This window comes from Artemia sp. Qi Xiang Cuo, chromosome 16, assembly GCF_049724085.1.
Source record: "Artemia sp. Qi Xiang Cuo chromosome 16, ASM4972408v1, whole genome shotgun sequence".
NCBI classification, from domain to species: Eukaryota; Metazoa; Arthropoda; class Branchiopoda; order Anostraca; family Artemiidae; genus Artemia; species Artemia sp. Qi Xiang Cuo.
In genome coordinates this window covers 30,913,023-30,939,109 of record NC_142809.1, presented here as the reverse complement: position 1 = coordinate 30,939,109, position 26,087 = coordinate 30,913,023, and the positions used below count along the sequence as shown (strand labels likewise).

The window sequence follows — 26,087 nt, the reverse complement described above, 5'->3', positions numbered from 1 at the left end:
CCACATGCTATCTTTGAATAGTTTAAAGGGCATGTTATCGTTGAGAGGCTAATCACTGGGAGTGCATTGTTAATAGATGGGTTGAGTTTCCTTTCAGCATTTCATTATTGGGAGATTTTAAAGCACTTAGAGATTGTAGTTCCCGTATAAAATTGTTCGTGCTGCCTTGCCTCATTATGGAAGATGGGTTTTTTTCTTAACTAATCATATGGGAATCAACGTTTATGGGTAGAAACTAAATCTTAGTATCTCCTTCAACATATCGTCTTTAACTTATGGTTGAAGTATATAGTCACTCAGGGTTTAGTCACTGGGGTTACTTTTGGTTTCCATGTTTAAAAGTTGGTTTTTAGGATCATTCTCCAGAAACTATCTTGTAATACTTACTGAATAGTAGGGGTAGGGCTTTTTGATTAATGTTTCTTTGGTGTTCAACTCGCAATTCCCCGACATGTAGATTGATGGGGTTCGTCAAATGTCCTAAACATACTGTTATGCAATATATTGGTCTCTAGGGTTTATCAAGGATGGTAGTTATGTTTTTCTACTTTATGCTGGTTGCTGAGGTTCTCCCGAAAGTCATTTTGGGAAGTATTTGCAATTTTGTGACTTGCAAATTGATGGGGTTCCCAGGATAGTTATTCTATGAATGTTACGCAGTTTCACGACATGCTGTTCAATGGGGTTCTCAGGATTGCCGCTTTTATACATTTCTTCTATATACTGGTTACTGAAATTTACTAGGTAATGCTACCTGATTCACAAGGTATGTGATAGGTCGTTGTAATATTATTGTCCTTGCGTCATTGCTTGGAATTTATTGTGAGTATTCTTCGTTGGCTGACGAATGATGAAGATAAATGCTACTGTGTTGTATCTTTACTGGATCATGTATTAGTGATGATTGGTTTCCATTAGGTCATTCCATTTCCTGGAATAGAAATATCTAGGCAGAATCACATGTTCTTTATAAAGAGTAGGTTATAATATATAAAAGTGATAGTAAACAATACGATTAGGTACACTCAACGGTGATTATTATGCTACAAGGAAAAAACAAGCAACTACACTGATATTATTACACAGATATTGATAGGTTAATATCATATTGATTTCAACATTTCGACGTTATTACTATGCTTGTTTCAAACGCATAGAATTTCCATCAGAAAATCACAGCGATTTAGGAAAATGACGATATTTAAAGAGTTTTATGCTCTTAACTTTAAGTAAGGTCTCTCATTATACACTTCAGTATACTTTATTGCACACATTTTATTTTAATGTCCTTCAACGCTTGTTTAATTCTACACAAAATTTAAAACAGTGATTTAAGTATGAGTTAGACTATATCATTATATGTGAGGTGTTAATTTACTATACATTCTTATGCCTTCATTGTTCACGCACTGCACATATTGCAGCGTCGTAGCCACACGGTTTTACGTAAACGATAGTTAGAGCAGGGGACTGGACATAACATTACCGAGTGAGGACATCTATACCTACTTGTTTCCTAATGTCCACCCTGTTTCTTTTCTTAGTCGTTTTCAAGGGATTCCAGGTTTAACTTCTGCATTTCAGTCGTCTCTATGTGGTCCTCCTTTGGGGTTTGCCTTCGCGGTCTCAAAATCTTTCCATAGTTCAAGGTTAGCAGGGTTCTCATAGTCAAGGAAATCATAAAAACGAAATATACGGTCAGTAGTATATTCCACCAGAATTTTTTTGAGAATTATCCATATCTACTCTCCAAGTACGGTAACCTTTGGTCTTCATGAATAAATAGGGGAATCTGGGAATTCAATGCTTCTCTTATTTTTGTAAGCGGTAATGTTCCTTTATTCTTTTCTATTTTGGACCATAATAAGGTTTTCAGTTCTTCATTATCTATATTGGGAATACTGTATGATAAGTTGATTGCCTTAAAGTTGGTTATTTTAGGACTTATTATATTTGTGTCTGTAGCTATTAATGGTGTTTACACTGTAGTTTCTTTAGTTACTAGTCGACATCCCTGTTTTATGGTTATTGTTCCTTCATCTTGTATTACCGATTCGGTACTGTAACTTGGATCTATTCTTTCATTGTTATTATAACAAGATAAAGTACCAACAGTTTCTTTTGGAACAGATAATACCCAAAGATCAATTTTAAGGTGTATGAATATTTCTTGCTTAGTACCACCTATTAAGGCTTCACAAGAACTATGGATTTCTTCTTGTTGGGTTTCTTTTAAAAATATATTTAACATACAAGATCTAGATTCGACATTATAAATAGACAACGTTAGCCGACAAACTAGGTTTTTGAATGATACGCATTCTTTTAGGTCTTGTGGATTAGCCAAAGCATATTTTCTTCTATCCTGATCAGCAAACAAATACTCTGCTTCGGGTGTGATAGTAACAAATGAATTTGTCTTTTTTATATTAGCTTTTTATATTGTCTTTTTTATACAACTAATTTATATTAGTTGTATTTGATACATCTTTTTTTGCATTTTTTCAGGAATTACTTTGCGACACCATTCGGCTAAGGAAAGCGGATGGTTTATGATTTTTACGATGGGGACAATTAATTGTATATATAACGCATTGCAACATTTTTGTTCGTGTACAATAATGACACAACCAGGGAACACTTTGCATCCGAAATTTTCATCTTCTCCGAAGAAGTTTAATTTAATTTTCTTTATGTCGTTATAATCTCTAGCGGTTGCTTCAAAAGTGCTGAATGTTGTTTCTGGGTTTATGTCATTAAGGTTCCAGCAATTGTACAATTTTTTAAGGAAAATTCCTCCCTTTAGTAGATTGTACCCTTGATTTATTGATATGGCTAGGAGTCGAAAGGACCAAATGGTAGTAATACCATTGTCATCCTGAAATCACCAACAATTTTCTGCGATGAATTCGGCAATTAGGAGGTACTTGGATATTAGAATTTTTTGTAAGAGAACTTTGAACGCCATGGTGGCAGCTAATCTAGGGCGTTCAACTATTGTCAACATTGCCCGTTTACTGAAGATAAAATATACTAAACTTGCTATTACTCTTAAGATTCCTCTGTCTTCCAGGGGGCTTCTGGATGATTTTAGGAGGAAGTGTAGTGTGGTAAAGTTTAGGTCTTCCACTACCTTTACTAAGACATATTCGCTCAATAATTAATTTACATTATCCATACTTTGACTTTTACTATGTGTAACGAAGTGTACCGTGAGTAAAATGTGATATATTTAAAATATAAAAAAATAAAATCTTTTTCTTTCTAAGGATAATTCCGACTTCCTCTAATTAAGTTAAATCTAGTGTCAAAAAAGAAAAGTTCTTAATCAGCAAAAAGAGAAATTGCATCTTAGCCTTAGCCAAAGAACGACGCTACTCAGTTTTGAATTTCGCTAAGATAGTTGGTAATAAAAAAGATGCTAGACACAATGTTGCTCAGGAGGTTTAAATTATAAGAGCGGTATGAACGTTTAACTCATCAGAAATATTTAAAACAAATTATTGGACGAACAGTCCGCATAATGTAATGTGTTTGCGAACATAATTACAAAATAGCGGCCCCCTCCACAGGACTTAGGCCAATCGTGGGGTAGCTCTTACGGCACATGATCAGGAATTAGGATATATAGTGAAGAAACGTGTTTTTCGTGCTCTCATTATTAAGATCAGAATCATTTTGGAACTCAGGCATTGCAATTCAGTCATTATTGTTATCTCATTTACCAATGTTGCCAGTTGAAGTGAACCACTGCTGTACACCTAACATGTAAGTCACAATAAAACTATTGCCTTTCTACTTGTTTTTATTTTATTTTATATGTCTTTACCTAGTCGCATGACAGATAATTAGTTCGTATGCCTCCAAGGTACGTTTCCAGGGATCTGATTTCTACATAACATTAAAGGTAATTGATCTCCAGATAGCTCGAGGAAAAGAGGTTAAATTTATATAGTTACACAATTTATTTTCTCTCAAAATTGAGGGTGACGTGGTCAATCTTTATTACCACAATCAACATAAGTCCTTAAATTTTTATCGCTACAAATGGCACGGTCGGAAATTGGAGAAAATCATGCGAACTAATTAGGCTATAAACTTTGTAATTTAAATTTAATTATTGGAGAGATACAGACATATAAAAAAAAGTGATTAGGCCTATAACCGCTAAGCTATTACAGGAAAACCCTTTAAAATATCTCATAGGAGATATTAGCCTCCCCCAAAATAGGTTAAGTGAAAAAATAAATTTATTTTGAGTTATTCGAACGCAAAAAAAAATGTCAGAAGAATTAAAAGATTTATTAATGGCGCAAAAGTTAGTCGCAAAAAATGTAGAAATACCAAAGTCTATTCCACAGTACAATGGACAATCAGATATCGACGAATTTAATATCCAATTGGCCCAGTTTGTATAATTAACAAAAACAAGCTAGAAACGTTAGTTGGCATGCTTCTATTAAGATTAAAAGGCCAGGCCTTAACCTTTCTAAAGCAGATTGGACATACTATAGGTGACGACGCCAGCTTGCCAATAAATACGGTGGACAAATTGTTAAAGGCATTTAAAGATAGATTTATCGAAACCAGTTCCACAAATAAATTAAAACACGGAATGGTATGCTTTGACCATTCACAAAACGTAAGAGAATATCTTGATAATATACAGATTTGAGTAGATGCAAAATACGGAAAAGGTTCAGGAAAACTGTATGAAAAAGTCATACTAAATACCTTTTTACAAGGGCTACCCCCAAAACTATATAGAATGGTAATATCCAAAAATATTCAGACGTTGGATCTTGCAGTTCAGGAGGTAGATCGATTGATCGAAGTTGATACGATGGTGGCTAATCACAGTAAAGCAAAAATAAATAGCCTAGGCGATTCAAACACGAGCCTAACTTTCAAGGGCGATCAGGCGTCTCCCAATTTCTTTTCAAGGGACAACTCCCCAGTGCCACAAAGAAATAAAACGCAAGAACCCGCTAGACAGAAAACAGTACGTTTTCAGCCTGTCAAACAATTTAGTTACGAAAATATTCCCACAATAATAAGATGCTATATTTGTAATCGACCTGGGCACATCGCGAGAAAGTGCCGTTATGTCCCCAATCGCACACCAAGAATTGCTGTCGGTAGTACGCAAAATTATGGCAACCATTTGTTCGGAAGAACAAATTTTAGCGCCAGTAGTGCACTAGGCTATAGCCAGGGAAGATTGCGGCAATCAGTACCTTACAACGCGTACCAACCAAATTTGTACAATCCTCCCCCCAATAGACAAATTAATTACCGATTTGAAAACCCAAATACTCGCCAAAGCCAATATAATGCGAGAATGCTATATAGAAATCACGAAAATTTGCCGACGGGAAATGAAAATTTTTCAAGCCGACGGCAAATAGTTAATTGACCGACGGGAAATGAAAACTTTTCAAGCCAACGGCAATGAAAGTCAGCGCCAGCAGCCGACGCTGCCACAGCTAGAGATTCCATGAACATATCCGAATATCTATTACACCGACGCATGAAATAGATCCTCAGGGAAACGTTTCAGGACCCTCATAAATATAAGTTGGACCCAGAGGGCGCCCAGAATATTTAATAGGTCCAAAACAATAGTAGTACCGTCCTGTAGTGATAGTAATAACAAGTTACCTATATTTAAGGATTTTTGTGTGGCAAATATTTACTTTAAAACCTTAATTGACTCTGGTGCTACTGCGAACATTATAAACTCATGTGTATTTGATATGTTGCCTCCGCTTTTTAGACAACAAAGAAATTTTAATAATCCCAATTTAACTAGCGTGACAGGGCATAAAATGGATGCAAGAGGTTCGCAATTCGAAAGGATGCAATTCGCCTAAACGTAAAAAGGAATAATAGAATCTTTCCGACAAATTTTTTAATATGCGATAACTTTCCGTATGAAGCCATTATCGGAGCAAATATTGTAAGGTTTAATAGAGTACTTTTATACATGGTAAACAAAAGGCTTGTCTACCCTGCTAAGGTAGGAGAAGTAACTTACACCTTAAGAAATTTCAACTGAGGTTACGAAGAGAACGTAACAGTAAATCAAATATCTAGCAGTATAATGTCACAATCTTTTGAACCTCATGTCTTGCAAGGAGGACATGGCATAACCAAAAAATTTTTCAATTATTCTGAGAGACATTGCAGAGGTGAAGTAAATTTAAATAATAAGTGGATTAAATCTTCAAAAATAAAAATAGGAGATATGCGACAGTATAGGTCAAACGAAATCAAAAAAATAGCGGAATTATGGAAAAACATAGTAAAACCCAACGCAACGCCGCAAGATGCCGCAATGACGCAGCATAGCGCCAGTATGAATCTAATAGACAATGAAAATAAAGAGAAATATTAAGGATTTGCGTCAAGGAAAACAAAAGTCCCTCCCAAAACGATGCAAAAATTCAAATATCACAGATGATTGAACCAGTGGATAGCAAATCCGAAATATGGCTCGTGATCCTGCCAAATGAAATTCCCGAAAATCTGCTATGCGAAGAAGGGATCATATCTTACGACAAAGGAGAAGGTTTTATTTGAGTAACTAATAACCACGGAAATGATACAATTACAATAAAAAGGGGACGTGTTTAGTTCAAATCCAAGTTTTATCGGAGAATGATTTAAATAGATGGGAAAATTCTAAAAGAAACCTAGTTAACTGCACTAAAACCTCAATTAAGAAATACCTTCTAACTAATTCGCAATTCTTAAACAAATTTAGTATGGATCTTATTACGGACTTAGAACTTAAGAAAAAATTATGCCAACTATTATGGAATTATAAAGACGTATTTTCCGCATCTGAAGATGACATCGGACTGATACCATTTTATGAACATTCAATTTTAAAGACTGGTAATCCTGTAGAAAAACAGCCATATTGTGTGCCATATAAGCACAAAGAATGGTTAAAAAATAAAATTCACGAATTAGAAGAAAATGAAATTATACGCCCCAGTATAAGTCCGTATTCTGCACCAGTGGTCTTGGTAACAAAAAGAATGGTGATCTTAGACTTGTAGTAGATTATAGAGCCCTTAACAAACAAGTAGTTAGCGATAAATTTCCTTTACCAAGAATAGATGAAATTCTTGACTCTATTTCAAGCAAAAACAAAATTTTTACTTCTTTGGACCTCACCCAAGGCTACCACCAAGTGAAAATAGCTGAAAAAGATGTCCATAAAACTACATTTTCAGCAGCTGAATGTGGTTCATACGAATATTTAAGAGTACCTTTTGAACTTAAGACAAGTTCAACCGCACAATGTAGACCATTATTGCATCTATTAAGAGGATTAAAAAATATCATTCATTTTTGTCGATGATGTCATATGCGTGGGAGAAAACAATGAAAAAAACACTTAGCAACATTAGCTAAGGTGTTCGAGAAATTCAGACAAGGTAACTTAAAATGCTGGCCCGAAAAAGTAAATTTATTTCAACCAAAAATTAAATTTTTAGGAGTAGTAGTAACACAAGGAGAGATATCCCCAGACCCAGATAAAACAAAACTTGTTGAAAACCTCAAACCCCCAAGAACTATGAAAGAATTAAGAGGAATTTTAGGTCTCACTGCCTACTTTAGAACATTCGTGCACAATTGCGCCCAAATCGTGAAAAACCTCACGGAATTAACTAAAGGGAACTCCCAAACGGTTACCTGATCACAGGAAGCTACAACTTCCCTAGACGGTCTCAAAAAAGCACTCACTTCTGAACCAATATTATCGCTGCCTGATTTCGAAAACGGACAATTTGTGGTCACAACCGATGCTAGTTCAAAAGGAATTGGCACTATTCTTTCGCAAATAATACCGGTAGAAAACCCTAATCCTCTAGAGGGAACGCCTAAACAAAAAAATAGAAAAAGTTATATGCTATTCGAGTAGAACTTTATCAAAAGGCGAAAGTAGTTATTCCGCCACAAACTTAGAATTATTATCTATAATCCACCACTTGGACAAATTTAGACACTATTAAATCGGTAGAAAATTTATACTAAGATCAGACCATAAAAGCTTGCAGTACCTGCGCACATTTAAAAACCCCATGAGAATTCTAGCTAGATGGATTATGAAAATCCAAGACCTAGATTACGACTTTGAACATTTAAAAGGTAAACAAAATGCAGCTTGTGACTTTTTGAGTAGATACCCAGAAAATATGCCGTCGGAAACCGAGTAAGATGAAGTTAACGCCATCAATACTAAGAGCAAACATAAATGTAAGAAAAACAAAATCAAAGACATAGTAAAAGAAAATAAGGTTAACTATTGTCCCTTGTCTTTAGAAAATATAAAAAGAAAGCAAAAAAATGACGAAATGTGTGCAGCACTTATTAATTATTTTGTGAATGATGATGCGTTACCAGATAAATTCAAAACTCTTAGAAAAGAGATAGATAATTTTTGCTATGATCTTGATGAAGAAATACTATGTAGAATCGTGACCGGAGAGGCAAATAGAAAGCAAACATCAATAATACCTGTATTACCCCAAAACATAATAACACCTGCATTTGAATATTTTCATTCAGATATAGGTGGACACTTAGGAGTAACAAAAGCTTTCCATAAATTAAGACAATAGTTTTACGTGCCGTCGGGAATAACAAAACTTAAAGAATTTGTAAGTACATGCGAAGCGTGTAACTTTAGAAAAAAACCCCAAGCTTATCCTAACCCTCCAATGGGAAGAGTCCCGGTAGCGAGTTTCCCCTTCGAGATTGTCTTATCTGATTTATATGGAACCAGTGAAGGATTACCTGTTTCCAACAGAGGCCATACTTGTATTCTTTCAGTTATTGATTACTTTTCCGGATTCACTTTTGCAAAAGCATTAAAAAATCAAGGCGCGTACGCCACGAGTAAGGCAATAGCGAAATTATTTTTAAAATTTGGCATTCCAAATAAAGTTTTAAGTGACAACGGAAGCAATTTTGTTTCAAAAGTAACAAAAGACTTAATGAGTTTTCTTAACATAGAGAAAATGGTGACATCCCCGTATCACCCACAAGCTAATGGTAAAATAGAAAATAGTTATAATATATTTTCGAACGTGTTAAGCAATGATACAAAAGACAACAGGACCGATTGGGATCAATTCGTACCTTATTTAACTAACGTAATAAACACCGTTTATTCAGAAACCAGCAAGGGAAATCCATTTTATTTAGTTTTTGGTCGACAGTTTGGAACCCCCTATGATGAGATTATTGAATCACGGCAGTATTATAATAACTCGGAGGATTACAAACAAGAATTTATAAATAGGATGAGGAAAACTTTTAAAATAGCAAAACAAGAGTTGGAAAAATGCAAAATAAGTCAAGAGCTAAGAAACCAACCCAAAGTCAAGGGGAGCATAGATTTCACAATAGGAGATTGCGTTTACCTAAAGAACGAGGCAAAAGCGGAAGGCAGGAAACTTTCCAACAAATATTCTGGACCGTACAGAATAGTCAAAAATTACGATAACGATTATACTTTTAAAATGGAGAACCCCGATAGTGGAAGAACTTACAAGGCGCATGTTAGCCGAATAAAAATAGCCAAATTTCCAGAGAGATGCGTATCATATCCCTCCTCTAATGATTCGTCAGATGTGGAAAATGAGCCCCCTAAATCAATATTGGCACAGCTAAAACCCTTTAATTTCAAGCAAGACTATTTTGAGGATGAGAGCTATGAGAAAAACTTTGAAGAATTTTTAGCTATGAAAAATTTAGTTATTCCTAAAGGAAAATTCCTACTACCAGAGAGAGTAAAAACGCCAAAAGATTCAAAAAGTTCATCATCAGAGAGCGCAGGAGAATTAGATTATACAATATCTCCAAAAACCCAATTTTTCCCCGATAGACTTTCGACCCCTTGTCCCCCCAAAAGATTTCCAGACGATAGGGTTTCCACTGCAACACCAATAGAAAGGCCCCTGTCATTGCAGGAAGAATTGAACAGAGCTGTAGAAACTCCGGGTATTACTGTAAAGAAAACTCCTCCCAAAGATTCAACTAAAACAAATCTGCGAGAAGCTGTGGATTTAATAAATTTCCCAATAAAAAACAATCAAAGTACTTTGCCTAAAAATCAAACTCCCAAGAATGACCAGCAAGGACAATATCATGATATAACTGTGTCCAAGGTCAAACCTAAACAGTGGACTTCATGGAGGGAAACACTAGTGCAAAGAATTCCCCATCCCCCTGAAGGCATGGCATTTAAGCAGTGGGGGAACCCCACAAAAACTTTTGATTCCTCTCAAAGCTCTCAAGAATCTTTTAAATCTCCCGAGTTGAAAACTCAAAGCGATAACTTAGAGAATAAACCTTCTACTTCCAGAGGAGTAGAAATTTACGAAGGAAGGGCAGGTGATGCCTCAAAAAGTGCCACCTTAACTTCTAATGTTGATTCATCGGAAACCAGTTCCGAAGAGTCTGACGGCGAATCAGACCGTATAGTAGTTAAAGCAATAGGGAAATCAAAACCGACTTCAGCAGCGACGCACGCAAAAGAAACAGTATTAAAAGGGCAAGAATTTTTAAAAAAACAATACAAAAAATTTGATCTCATTTCGCTAGCAAAACCTAAGAAGAAAAAACCACAAGAAACAGAAGAAAATGTAATGACACAGTCAGGTTGAACGGTTAAGAAACCGGACAGATTAAAATACCCATAAAAAAAAAGATTTTAATGGATGGTGTCATAAAAGAATAATAATTTAAAAACTTTTAATTTACGAGTAAAAATCATACGATTATAAAAAGGCTGTAGAGAAATTTTGTTCAACATATATCAATTCCCGAAAACAAATTCTAATTATAAAGTAACACTGTATATGATTAATTCGAAAAATTTCCTTTAATAAAAAAAAGTCTACCCATACCATTCCAATACGATGTTTCCAGTCCAACTGAAAGAATCCGTGGTAGGAAGTACTAAGCGAGAAATAGTCATACACCTTAGAAATGATCTTTGTTTATTTTCTGTTCCAAGAGAAACTGTTGGAACTTTTTCTTGTTACAATAATACGGAAAGAATAGACCCAAGTTACAAAACAGAATTACTGTTACAAAATGTGGGTACGATAACCATAAAACAAGGATGTCGACTTGTAACTAAAGAGTCAACTGTTCGAACGCCATTAATTACCACGGCCACAAAGATAATAAATCCCGAAATAACCAACTTCAAGGCAGTTAACCTGTCGTAAACTATTCCCAATATAGAAAACGAGGAAATGAAAACATCAATATGGTCCAAAATAGAAAAGAATAAAGGGACACTAAAACTTACAAACTAAGAGAAGCATTAGACTCCCAGATCCTCCTATTTACGAACGAAGACCAGATATTAACGTATGTGGATGATAGATACGGATTATTCTCAACCAATTTTTGGTGAACCATACTATTGATCGTATGTTTCGTATTCGCGATTTCCCTGACCATGAGATCCTTACTGACTTTTAATTATAGAAAAATCCTGAGACTAAGAAGGCTAAAACCAAGAGAAGAACACGGGGAAACGGCTGAAATGCAGAGGCTAAACCCGGAATTCCATGAGAACGTCTAATTCAAGAAAAAGGGAAGACATTAGAAAACGATTGGGTATATAGGTCTCCACTCGTCCTTGCTATGTCTTGTTCCCTCATTTTATTGTTGTTTACCTAAAACCGTATGGTTATGACGCTGCCACAAATCTTTCTTAAAAAGCACGGATATGTGTGAACAATGCAGGCATGAAATATGTTGTAAAATTAGACTTAAAACTTAATAATGTAGCGCAACTTATATTCAAGTGGTTATTTTAAATCTAATATAGAATTAAATGAGTGCTGAGACAGATTAAGTTAAATTGTGTGTAATAAAGTATGCCGAGGAAAATAATAAGGGACATTACTTAAAGTTAAGAGAAGTAATCTCTTATATAAGAGCAATAACAATGCCAGTTTGTTAAAAACAATATATGCATATTAACATTGGCATATGCTTGATATTACCTTGTAGTATAACGTTAACCATTTATTGTAACTAATTGTATTGCTTATTATATATTATGACTATTTGTTTTAAAGAACGTTTGATTCTGCCTCGTTGTTTTTATTACAGGAACTGGATCGACATATTGGAAATCGATCATTACAATGCGTAGTCCAGTGCAGATACAACCTAGTAGCATCTTCTTTCATCATACCTCAACCAACGAAGAGTACTCACCATACACTCCAGGCAATTTTCATCCCAGTACAAGATATAAGTACATAAATATCGCCATCGACCAGTACAAGATATAAGTACATAAATATCGCCTTTGATAATCATTATGGACCCATATACCATATGACCGTACAATTATGATATTTGATGACCCCAAAAATTATTTGTGTGTCACAGACTCACCCGTCGAATCCCTTTCGACCATCTCTCGGAATCCATCCTAGCCCCTCTATGTGAAAAGTTCATATTTCTGTTATCCTATAAATGTTAAGAGATAATTTCTGACAAATGGACCTGGAAACCAGCCACTGAATTACGGAAACCAAAATTAACCCCAGTGATTAACCCCTTAGTGACAATATACTCCTCCCGCAAGTTAAAGACAATATGTTGAAGGAGTCAATAAAGTTTGATATCAGCCCTGTCCATACCGAACCTTCAATTCCCCCTGTAATTAACCTATGAATCACCGCAAGCGTTAATAGACGCAAGCCATGCACTAAAACTTTTATAAGTGAACCGTGATCTCTAAGTACACGAGTGAACGATTTCAAATGAGAAATAAATTCTATTTGTGCCTTAGAATATCCCAAAAATGATATTCTGAGAAGAAAATGAACGCACTCCCAGTGTTTGACCTCTTAATGATAAGGCACCATATGAACTATCAAGAAGCAGGTAAAAATGAAATCTGATAGCATATTCCCAGACCTGAAGTTGGAAGTATCATTTCCCATTTGACAATTGAAGAATACTTGTTGTGTGAACACAACCATGCTCGAACTGTTCCAGAAGAAACTATATTGTAAGTGCGTTAAAAATTTTGCAAAGACGAAAGGAGTGAAGGACCATAATTTACAACAGAAGGATTGAGTACACTAAGGAGACACGTAGGTGATGAAATAGGTGTGAATTTACATTTGTTACTTCTTAACAACTTTGAGAACTCAAAAATTCCATTATTCTATCATTAATATTACATAGCCAACATCCCCAGTGAAAGTGTCCTCATGCTTACCAGTGAACGTGGTAAACATAATATTGTATGTTTTAAATCGTTCTTATATGCAGTGTTAGATGTTCAGACACTTAGGTGTAGCGTTGGCGTACTTTTCTTTTAATGTAGAATAGATAGGAAGCAGTGTGCCCTATAGACAGCAAAATAAAAAAAAAATCTTATGTAAAGGAAGAATAGCCCCAACCTTGTTGGAAATGTAAAATTAACCAGTGCTAAATGTAGAAAAAAAATCTTTAGTATAGTAGCAAGGCTAGAACCATGAATAATCTTAGTCCGGTAGATGAATTTTAGATAGGGATGTATAATAAAATAAGAAAAGTAATAGAGAGAATTTTAGCACTCCTGATTAAGCTAAAATAAAAATATACAATAATACGATGTCAATCAAAATTATATAGAATAAATAGTTAATAAATAGCGAATATTTCAAAAACCCAAGGGCAAGCAAGTCCTAATGACGGGACGTCATTAAATAATGGGAAAAGTAATATGTGCCGTCAGTAAAATGTGATATATTTAAAATACAAAAAAATAAAATCTTTTTCTTTCTAAGGATAATTCCGACTTCCTCTAATTAAGTTAAATCTAGTGTAAAAAAAAGTTCTTAATCAGCAAAAAGAGAAATTGCATCTTAGCCTCAGCCAAAGAACGACGCTACTCAGTTTTGAATTTCGCTAAGATAGTTGGTAATAAAAAAGATGCTAGACACAATGTTTCTCAGGAAGTTTAAATTATAAGAGCGGTGTGAACGTTTAAATCATCAGAAATATTTAAAACAAATTATTGGACGAGGAGTTCGCATAATATAATGTGTTTGCGAACATAATTACAAAATAGCGGCCCCCTCTACAGGACTTGGGCCAATCGTGGGGTAGCTCTCACGGCACATGATCAGGACTTAGGATATATAGTGATGAAAAGTGTTTTTCGTGCTCTTATTATTAAGATCAGAATCATTTCGGCACTCAGGCATTGCAATTCAGTCATTATTGTTATCTCAGTCACCATTGTTGCCAGTTGAAGCGAATCACTGCTGTACACTTAATATGTAAGTCACAATAAAACTATTGCCTTTCTACATGTGTTTATTTTATTTTATATGTCTGTACCTAGTCGCATGACAGATAATTAGTTCGTATGCCTCCAAGGTACGTTCCCAGGGATCTGATTTCTACATAACATTAGAGGTAATTGATTTCCAGATAGCTCGAGGAAAAGAGGTTAAATTTATATAGTTACACATTTTATTTTCTCTACGTAATTGAGGTTGGCGAGGTCATAAGTTTACTTCACTCCCCATTGCTATGGCGTGATCATAAACTTAATTTTCTCATTATTTTTAAAGCTTACCTAGCCTATTAAGTAGCTTAAGAAAATCACCCCGGAAGAACTGGAGCGATCGGTACACCGCTTTAAATCATAATATTACATATGGCACAGTCCTTAGCGCTATAAGTGGCGCTATCTGAGGACTTATAAGGTGTAAGTTCACAGCCTTAAAGCATAATATTACATTTGTGGCCCCAGGCTTCATTACCGCAATTGTCTCAGTCATAAATTTTTATCGCTACAGAAGTATTGCGGGGACATAAAACGCAATATTTCGGATGTTGAATCTGGTTTATTTAATTGTGGACAACTGGGGAATTTTATCCTGTTTTTTCTTAATAAGTTAATATTCTACCTAGTGGTGTTAATAATGTTCCAAGTAGGTTACCTCTTTCCGATTTTTCGCTCGGCCGGCAATGACGATACGCAAGAGGTCGTCAGAGGTTGGCGTATCTGCAAATGTGTGATTTTAATTTTAATTTTAACAAATGGTACATTTTTGTAGGATTTAAAATAATTTATTATTATCGAGATTCCTAGGGGAATTGGAATTTTTAGGGTTTTGGTTTTAACGTGTTAGGTTAGAATTTAGAATCTTCTGTTAGTTATGTTAATTTTGTTATTTTTACTCTTATGGGTGTCTCTTTTTTTCTGGTGTGTTTTCTTACGTTTCAGAAATAATTTACTTCCTAGGGGTCTGTATTCTTCAGATTCAGGGTTGAATAAGAATTGCTTATAATATTGAATTACCAGCAAGGGGTGGTGCACACTTTTATATTTGACGCACCTTGGATTTTTCTCTAGGTTATAGTAAATTTTGGGGTTGAACCGTCAGTAGAAATAGACATCCCGTGCCCCCAGAAACTTTTTGATTCTGCCTTAACTATGGGTATTTCCATCTATCAGGTTTTTTAACCGTCCTACCCGATTGTGTGGTTACTTTCTCATCGGCTTCTTGCGGTTTTTCTTTTTATATTTGACAGCGATATAAGATCAAAATTTTTGTATTGTTTTTTTCATGTATTCTCGACCCTTTAACTCTGTTTCTTTCGCATGTTGGGCCACTGAGGTTGTTTTTAATTTCCATGTTTCTTTGGCTGCCTTCTGGTCTGATTCCCCGTCAGATTCCTCAGAACTGGCCCTTGTTGATTCCACATTAGAGCTTTTAGGGGTGGCACCTTACAATTTTGAGGTAGAACCTGCTCTTCCTTCATATATTTCCCCTCCACTAGAATTAGAAGGTTTACTTTCTAATTCCTCTTTTTGAATTTTCGATTTGGGAGACTTGAAAGATTCTTGAGAGCTCTGAGAGGAATCAAATGTTTTTGCAGGGTTCCTCCATTGTCTAAATGCCATGTCTTCAGGGGGATGTGCAATTTGTTGCACCCGTGTCTCCGTGAAGACAATTCTTTGAGCTTAAGTTTAGATACGGTGATGTCGTGATATTTTTCTTGTTGGGCGTCCTTGGGAGTTTGGGGTTTCCAAGGCTATGGGCTTTGCCTCGTTTTTATTGAGAAGTTTATTAAATCCATAGCATCTCGCAGATTTATTTTTCTTGGATCCTTTGGAGGAGTTTTCTTTATAATGTCTCTCGGTGTATATATAGCTCTGTTTGATTCCTCCTGTAACTATAGGGGTCTTTCTATTGGGGTTTCTGGTGAGACCATGTCGTCTGGAAATCTTTTGAGGGGACAAGGGGTAAAAATTCTATCAGCAAAGAATTGGGTTTTTGGGGATAATCTACAATCCAATTCTTCTGAACTTTCTGAGGATGAACTTTTTGGACTCCTTGGCGTTCCATCTAGCTAATCCATCATAATCCATCTAGCTAGAATTCCCGTGGGGTTTTCGAAAATGCGCAAGTAATGCAGGCTTTTATGGTCCGAACGTAGCTTAAATTTTTGCCCCACTAAATAGTGTCTAAACTCGTCCAGGTGGTGAATTATAGATAGTAATTCTAAGTTTGTGGCAGAATAATTACTTTCACCCTTCAAAAAAGTTCTGCTTGAGTAGCATATAACTCTTTCTTTTTCTTTCTGACCAGAGATTCCCTGTGGAGGGTCAAAATCTTCTACAGGAATTATTTGAGATAGAATTCCTCCAATTTCCTTCGATGAGGCATCAGTCGTTACCACAAAATGTCCATTTTCGAAGTCAGGTAGCGATAATATTGGTTCAGAAGTGAGTGCCTTCTTGAGACGGTCTAAAAAAATTTGAGCTTCTTGGGACCAGGTAATATTTTGAGGATTTCCTTCAGTTAAATCCCTTAGGGTTTTCACAATTTAGGCGTAATTGCGTATAAATTTTCTAAAGTAACCACAAAGGCCGAAGATTCCTCTTAATAGTTTTTTAGTTCGTGAGGGTCTAATATTTTCAACACGTTTTATCTTGTCAGAATCTGGAAATATCTTACCATGCGTCACAACTACTCCCAAAAATTGGATTTTATGTTGAAATAAATTTACTTTTTCGGCCCGGAATTTTAAATTGCCCTTTCTGAATTTCTAGAACGCTTAAGCTAATGTTTCTCAAGGTTCTTCTGCGTTTTCTCCTACGCATATCACATCGTCCCCGAAGTGAATGATATTCTTTAATCCTCTTAATAGGTGTAACAAGGGTCTACACAACTCACTTGAACTTGCCTTAAGTCCAAAGGTACTCTTAAGTATTCATAGGATCCGCATTCATTTGTAGAAAACGAAGTTTTATAGACATCTTTCTGCGCAATTTTTACTTGGTAATAGCCTTGGGTAAGATCTAAGGAGGTGAAAATTTTGTTTTTACTTGAGATAGAGTCAAGACTTTCATCTGTACTTGGCAAGGGAAATTTATCTCTAACCACTTGCTTATTAAGGGCACTATAGTCTACTACAAGTCTTTGGTTGCCATTCTTCTTTGGGACTAAGATTTTGGGTGCTGAATACGGACTTATACTGGGGCGTATAATATTATTTCTTTCTAATTCCTGAATTTTATTTACTAACCAATTCTTATGCTTGTACGGGATACGGTAGGGCTATTTTGCGACCGGTAATCCTGTAGTTTTAATCGAGCGTTCATAAAACGGTATTAGTCCAATATCTTCTTCAGATGTGGAGAACACATCTTTAAAATACCATAATAACTCACATAATTTTTTCTTTACTTCCATGTCAGTAATATTGTTAAATTTGTAAAATTTAAAAAAGTATGTTAAATTTGTTTAAAAATTGTGATTTAGTTAGGGGGTATTTGTCATTTGAGGTATTAATGCTGTTAACTAGGTTTCTTTTGGGTTTTTCCACTTTTCTAAATCACGTTCCGAGATAACTTGAATTTGGACTTGGCAGGTTCCCTTTTTATCGTAATTTTATCATTTTCATGGGTATTAGTTACCCAAATGAAACCTTCTCCTTTTTCATAGCATATGATCTGTTCTCCGCAAAACAGATTCTCGGGAAATTCATCCGACGCGGACGCAAACCATATTTCGGATTTATCATTTATTGGTTCTACCATTTGCGATATTTGAATTTTTTGCATTGATTTTGGAGGGACTTTCGTTTTTTGTACTTTAAACCCATAATAGTTTTCTTCAAGTTCAAGTTCACTACTTACGGTAGATACTACATTCAAACTTGCGTTTTGTTGCGTCATATCCGAAGCAAGTAATGTTGGTTGGGCATGAACCGAGTTGGGGTTTATTACTTTCTTCCATAATTCAACTATTTTCTTAATTTCATTAGACCTATATTGTTGCATATCGCGTATTTTTGCTTTTTTATATTCAATCAACTTGTCATTCGAATTCACCTCTTTACTCTCGTAGGGGGGTAAATTTCAGGAGACACAATATCCTCTATGAGGCGAGAAATGAGGTACAAAAGATTTTATTCTATTCACTGTTGCATCCTCTTCCTCCACTCGTCGGGGAGAAAAATTTGCTTGGTATATGAGCCTATCATTCGCTACATCCAATAGCACTTTATTTGATTTAAAAAATTGGTGCCGATTATGGCTTCATATAGATAATTTTTGCATATTATAAAGTCAGTAGGATAAATTCTATTATATTTTTTTACATCTAGGCAAATTGAACCTTTTGCATCTAATTTATGCCCTGTTACACTAGTTAAATTGGGAATATTAAAATCCTTCCATCGCCTCATATACGAGGGTAATTTGTTGAATACACTTGATTTTATAATGTTAACTGTCGTACCAGAATCTACCAGTGCTCTAAAATAAATATTTGCCACACAAAAATCATTGAATATGGGTAACATATTATTATTATTACTAAAAGACGGTACCATTATTGGATGGGAATTATAAGAAATTCTGGTTCCCTTGGTCCCTTTTACTCTTTTAGGGGGCCTGATTCGTTTCCCCGTGAATTTGGTATGTTGGTACTCGCAATAGAGGTTCCGAAGGCATTTCCCTAGCTAACTGATTGACATTTGTCTTTCAAGCTTGCCATGTATTGTTACGCGGGTTGGTATTTCATGCGCCGGTGGCTTGAGGTATTTTTTCATTTCGCACCGACGGAAAGTTTCTCGATGGAGACATGAAAATATTTCCACTATTGTTGCCCGTATTCCTATTAAATCTAGTAGGAAGTGCTGTCCTTGCACTATACTGGTATATGTTTTGCCCAGTATTTGAGTTCGGGAAACGATAGTTATTTTGTCTGTTGGGGAAAGGGTTTGTATGCACCAAGCCCTGTTGGTAGGCGTTGCGGGGTAATCCTCTATAATTTCCTGACCTGTAGGCATTTGAGTTTATTCTTCCGAACAAACGGTTGTCATAATTTGGTGTTATTTGGCCGTAATTGTTTCTAGCACTCCCTTGCGATATGCCCGGGACGGTTATACGTATATCATCTCATTATTGTTGAATTGTTTCCATAATTTATTGGTTTAGTAGGCTGAAAGCGTACTGTTCTTTGCCTAATGGGTTCTTGTGATCCAGTTTATTTGGTACTGGTGAATTATCTCTTGAAAAGAAATCAGGGGAAACTTCACGTGACAGTTTTGTAGTTGATTCTTCTATATTATTGATTGTTGATTTTTAATGCTGTAAGACTATCACATCAATTTCTACTGCCTCTTTCTATTTCTTGTACAGCTTGGTCTATTGTTTCAATTTTTTACCTATTAATAAGTGATAAAGTTTAGGGTTAAGCCCTTGCTTGAAAGCACGAAGAATAATTTTGTCATATAATTCACCGGATTCTTTTCCAAATTTTGCTTCAACTGACACCCTTACACTGTGTAGATATTCACTTACTTGCTATGTTTGATCAAAGCATACTGTTCCGTGTTTTAATTTGTTTGTTGAACTAGTTTCGATAAATCTGTCTCGGAACGCTGTTAGTAATTTGTCTATTGAATTCATTGGGAGATTGTTATCTTCCCCTATAGTATTCTCGATTTGCTTTAAGAAGGTTAGGGCTTGCCCTCTTAGTCTTAAGAGCAGCATGTTTACTAGTGGTTTTAGCTCTGTATTTAGTTATCTCTACAAAGTGGGCCAATTGGATGTTGAACTCGTCAATATCTGATAATCCGTCATATTGAGGAATAGATTTTGTTATTTCTACGTTTTTAGCGATTTATTTTTGCGCTATTAATAGTTCGCTTAGTTCTTCTAACTTATTGACAGTTTTTTTAAATAATTAATTTGTTCTGTAACTTTATAAAATTACACAAGACAATCAGTTAACCTTTTTTACTTAGCCTACTAAGGGGAAAACTACTATTTATCTCCTATGTGAGATATTCTAAGAGGGTGTTCTATTATTAGCTTAAGGATTCTAGGCATAGAAATATGGCACTCTTTCTTATAAGTCCTTGTCTCTCACTAGATTAAATTTTTCTTTTGTAGTATAACTAGTTCTCGTGTTTACCTCCAAGTTTACAGGGAAAGCACCAAATCTACCGGGGGATTTCACTAGTTTATTTTAGTGGGGGGAAATTTTATCATGAGTTGCCAAATCTACCGGGTTTTTTTTTATTAGATTGTTTTAATGGGGGGAAAATGCAACTCTGTCTAATCTTCCGGTGAGATTTTAAATCATTTATTTAATAATGAGGGAAAATGATCGACTCTTGATCTTACTGTTGAAGAACACCTAATATAGAAGCGTAGCCATAATATCTAGGGTCAACTCTTTACCAAGTTCCTTTAATGTTTCATGAAGATCAGATTCCTTTTGAGAGTGATGCGGGGGACACGGAAAACTAAAAACTTACTAAAATTTGAGATACTGACATATATAGAAGAAAAAAACAATTGAGAAAGTAATAGATTTATTGTGACTTGCATTGATATGGACAGCAGCGTACAAATATGCGACAAGAACTTCGAATCTCTGACGAAAATGTACCTCAATGCTTTATATTCATCGAATATAGTCTGATTTCATAATGACGCCGGATCTAAGTCTGATTTAAGTCTGATTTAAGTCTGCTCACCAATTATACTTTCACTAAGATATTTCACCGATTTCGCTTCTGATCACTAAGAATTAATTCACCATTGGACCAACTCCTTTTGGGGCACCCCCACTCTCTCATTATGCTGACAAAATATTCTTATTAAGTTGTACCACAGTCCAATAGTTTTATCACAATTATCAATCATTTGAACCTCACATTCGTAAAGAATTCCATGCTTTGTTTTAAACAATGCTCCGAAATTTGTCAAGTACTTTTTGGGAATATTCAAATCCCTCTGATTTCAGATATCAAAGGAACGCACTTCTTTTGTATTGCAAAATCAACTAGTATTTTCCGCTCTTGAAATCTGTCAAGAACATTTGGAAATGCTAAAATCTCTTTTGTTCACAGGAACAAACAAAGCGATGTATAGCTATACAAAGTTGGACTTTTGTTCTTGCTTAAAACTCATCAGGTTGGTATGCGAATATTAATCATCTCTTTTTTTTGGTGTTTTTAAAGGAGTATCTGATAAGTATAAATTGTAGGTTTTCTCTCCTCGTTAGAAATTAGAAAGAAGTTTAAAATGGGAAATAAGATAAACGATAGAATTTTCCGTGAAATATTTGGGGATATTTTTATCACCATGCCTCTTCCTTTCTTGTTAAGACTGAAGGGAAGTTATCTTTATGAAAGGAAAAGTTTCTTTTATTTAAGGAGATAAATACTTAAGTCTTTTTATTTTCTTCTCACGGTACAAATATTTTTGCAATATAAGCCTATATAAGACTTACAATTTATGCACGGTTAAGTATCTATACTAGATGGACCAGAATTGGGACTATGTCCGTCCAGTCTGTCAGTGGCGTACCTGCTGTATCTTAGAGACGGCTTAAGACATTAAGGTGAAAATTTTTAGCGAATTCTAGGGATGCAAGTGGACACTGAATTGTAAGTTGTTTGGCAATATCTTGCAAACGAAAATTAACAGATTAAGGGACCAAGTTGAATTTTAACGGATTTTAGAGGGGGCTTATTTGTTTAAAATTTTGACTTGGGTGGAACAAGGGGATTTATCAAGGACTAAGACTATTTTTGAAGAAAACTAAGGATCTATTCATTCTTAGTGCGAAACATTCCACTTTATTTGGAATATTCCATTTCGGCCTGCTTTAACAATTGATATCATGAAGACACTTTATTTAAAATTTTTGAACTGATCGATCCCTAATCAGAAAACAAATCTGGATGCATTGATTATTTTGATTTTATTGACTCTTTGGTGTTCTAATCCTGTTTTCGTTTTGATTTTTTAACAATAGAACAACAACCTATTTAGCAAGTGATGTTAAAGTGCATTTATTTTAACAAACAAGCGTTCAAAGCAAGATGTAAGATACTACGTTTCTTATATTTTCAAACCATTTCGATAAATTGCCCCTTCCCCTTCCATCAAAAATTTTACTGTAAAATATTATTAACATTTGATGCAAAAATTTTTCTTCCTTATAACAGGACAAAATCTTAAGCAGATACCCCCCCCCCCCAAAAAAAAACAAAACACACACAAATATTCTTTTTATGGTAATTTTCTTTATTTTTGTTGTTGCTGATGGTTTAACAAGTGTTAATCAAATTGTTCAAAATATATATTGTTTAAAATAAAATCTAAGATATCTATAGCTGTTAAGAGGGGGGATGGAGACAGGGAACACCACTCGTATTTGTAAACCTTCATTGTTCTTTTGTGTAATTTTTTTAACGAGTCATTGTTGATGTAATGACAAATGTAAAAACATTTCTCGAAATAAAGATTGTTTCAGTAAAGCGCAAGGGATGCTGCGGGTTTCATAAGGCTTAGCAGGTATTGACATCTTTGATGCTATTCATGTTTGAGGTAATTTATCTTTGTTTTAAGTTTGACTTAATTATTCGCATTAATTCCTGTTCATTTTTTTATCTCATTTATTTATTGATATGGAATTCTTTTCATTTTAAGTTAGAATTATTATATGACTTTATTTTCTACTCGTCTTTGGTTTAATTTGGTTCAATTCTAATCTTAGAAAAATCTCTTTCTTAGAAAAGTCAAAATAAGTGTGTCAAAGCTATGTATTCCAACTGAACTATATCGAAATAACTGTTTCGCCCTTATTTTTGGTTTGTATTGAGTGTTGTCTTTCCATAAGCCATCAGTTCGTTCCGAATTATGAATAACCGACATAAAAGCCGACATAAATTTTTTTCAGTACTCGGCATTTCAGACAAAGTTGGAAACTTTGAAGTTGGCAAAGATTTTGACGCCCTACGAGTGAATCTGTCATCAAAAGCTGGAAATATTGACATCTTTGGATTTGAAACTATGGAAGAGCTGGTCCAAAAATTTGTCTTTCTTGGAGATGACAGAAATATCCGTGAAGTTTACGTAGCTGGACGGAGAGTAATAAAGAAATTTTAAAAGCTGTATCCCTAGCAAATAAATATTATTTTCCCTTCACTTCTAAAAGAAAATTACGATTTCTAAACATTAAGAATTAAGGTTGTTCTCGCGAAATTTACTTGGAATCCTTAACTAATTGGTTATTGGCGATTATACAGAGCTAACTTGAGATCCATTCAAATAGACTGGCCATATTTCAGATGCGACCGGATTAAATAGTGTTTGGAGAATTAACTGGAGCCACGGGCAGACCTTCAACTCGGCGTATTTATTGAGAAAAGAAATCGTAATACTAGAAATAACCCATTCCTGGGACTCAGGGGTTAATCCAGAGGGGTCACAGGGGAGAAGAACCTGCCCCCCACCCATAGATTTTTCTGGCGCCCTCGTTGCTTTTTTTCTTTTTTTACTTTTATCTAATTAAACTTGTCAATTCGGTTCATTACTGGCACCTTTGTCACATTGCCCCGCGCCTTAATATTTAGCTCTATATCCGTCTTTGCTGGGACTAAAGATAAAATGAACACAACACAAGAGTAAGGAAAAAGTAAAAGTTTCATTTTTAAAAGAATTACTGTTTTGGTTTTATGTAAAAAACATTTTGAGCTCTTAAAGACCTAACAGAGCTCAAAACAGCCCATATTAACCAAAAGTTGAAGAATATGTTTCCAAAATAAATGGCTAGTGAGAAAAAAATTCCCGTTTGTTGCTGATTCCGGAATGGTGATAGTGGTTTTTCTTAGTCTTGATAGTAAAATGTTATTTCGAAGACAAGTCTGCAAAAATATTTTAAAGAGCTAGAAATCCTCCAAGAATGACGTCAGTTTTTATGTGATGTCATTTTTGGGGGTTTCGGGCTCTTTTTGGAAGTTCCTACAAATTTGTTCCCAGGAACATTTTATTATTATGACTAAGGCAAATCAAAATTATCATAATCGAATCAGCTACAAACGGCAATTTTTTCTCACTAGATAGTTCTTTTTAGAAACATGTTATTAAACTGTTGGCTACTATGGGCTGTTTTACGTTTTTGAGCCCCAGTTAAAGGTTCACAGTGGAATTTTCCTCAGTAACGATTATTGAATTATGAAAGAGCATAAGAAAAGACACCAAGTGACAGATTCACTTTTGTGCTAGCTAATTTAAGTTTAAACCTGCAAATTTACCTTTATAATTACATTTTTTTTTTATTGAAAGAGATTTTATAACTTATAATATAAGCTTAACATTTGCTTCATTCTTCGATACTGAAATAAGAATTAAAGATCTTAAAAACAAAATAATTAATTAGTGACCAAAATTAAATGTTCTCAGGGTATTTAAGTTAGAACAGTGAGACTTGATGTCTCGCTTTAAGCTACTCGCATCTAAGCCAAACTTTATTGTCGACAAAATACTAATACCAACCAACTGTTCTAAAACCCTTTTTGTTTCTAAACACCTCTTTTAACAAGAACCAACTCAACTAAACATTGATCACAAAATCAAGGTTATACCAAGAAAAGATTTCATCCCAGTAAAAAGCTGATAAGCCTGCCAATAGTAAATTCTTGCATTGATAAATTTATTTGTCTTCTTAAAAGCCACCCTGCAAAACGTTATATGAGACTGAGTTGTGTACCTAAACCTAATTAAACTGGACACATCCAATGGATTAATATCGGTCTGAATCGTTCTATAATAAACAAAATGGTTAGTTAATAGACATTTATTAATAGTGAGTTTTGTTGTGTATGTTATCTCTTCAAACGAGCAATAATCGTATATCTAACTATTTATGTATGTATTTTCTCGAAAAAGGTCCCTTATTTTTTAAAATAGAAAAATACCAACGTCTTTAGTGTTATTGTCGCTCTTGTATATTTGACATCATGATATAGAGATTCAGTTCCAATGATATTACTGCAAGACGAAGAGCTGCAGCAATCTCAAGCCGAGAGTGGTACCGAGCTTTAATTACTGTCACGGATGAAAATTTTTTTCACATAAATATGTAGCTTTTTAGAGAGACCCAAAAATGAGCTCTTGATAAAGATGACTTGAATTTTAATTTTATACTATCGCCACAAGAAAGATCAATTAGACATTCTGTTTCCTTAATGTTTGATTTGTCCTCTTGAATGTTAGATACATGTGGATCTATTATCTACATATTTCCAGGTCAGGGATCTTCTTCCATTGGGTAATAAAAAAGAAAAAATTATGTCAGTGACTGTAAGTGCTGTTGAATAGTCATGGATATCCTTTGACGGTTGAGATTTTTTTCTTCCATATATTCATCAACAATTGAAAACATTTTTAGATGTTCATCTACCAACCGGGTTTACCTCAGTGATTTTTTTTTCGAAAACCGTCTATCTTGCCTCGTAACGTAAACACGTCCTTATGCTTCCTTGCAAAGATATCTTTAGCTTATTTAAGAGAGAGAAAAATCTGCCATGCATAACCAGCCTGGCTACTCACTCATCATCGGACAAGAGTCCTTAAAATTTTGATTATTTTGTTGTTGAAAAAGTAATCCAATTTCTTCACGCATGACAAACAGTTGGCTTATTATTTTGCCCCTCAATAGCCATTTTACATCAGCGTGAAGAAGAAGGTGAATATACTGGGAACCCATTTC

The 26,087-nt window shown here is 34.8% G+C and overlaps 1 protein-coding gene across 1 annotated transcript in view; it reads left to right on the top strand.

The window, feature by feature from the left end:
- Nucleotides 1-25,292, top strand: part of LOC148942778 (guanine deaminase-like) — a 50,950-nt gene extending 25,658 nt beyond the window's left edge. The window contains exon 3 of the mRNA XM_089102352.1: nt 23,274-25,292. Coding sequence (XP_088958478.1) covers nt 23,274-23,482 — 209 coding nt within the window. The 3' untranslated portion in view covers nt 23,483-25,292. The remainder of the gene's footprint in view (nt 1-23,273) is intronic.
- The last annotated feature ends 795 nt before the right edge of the window (nt 25,293-26,087 follow it).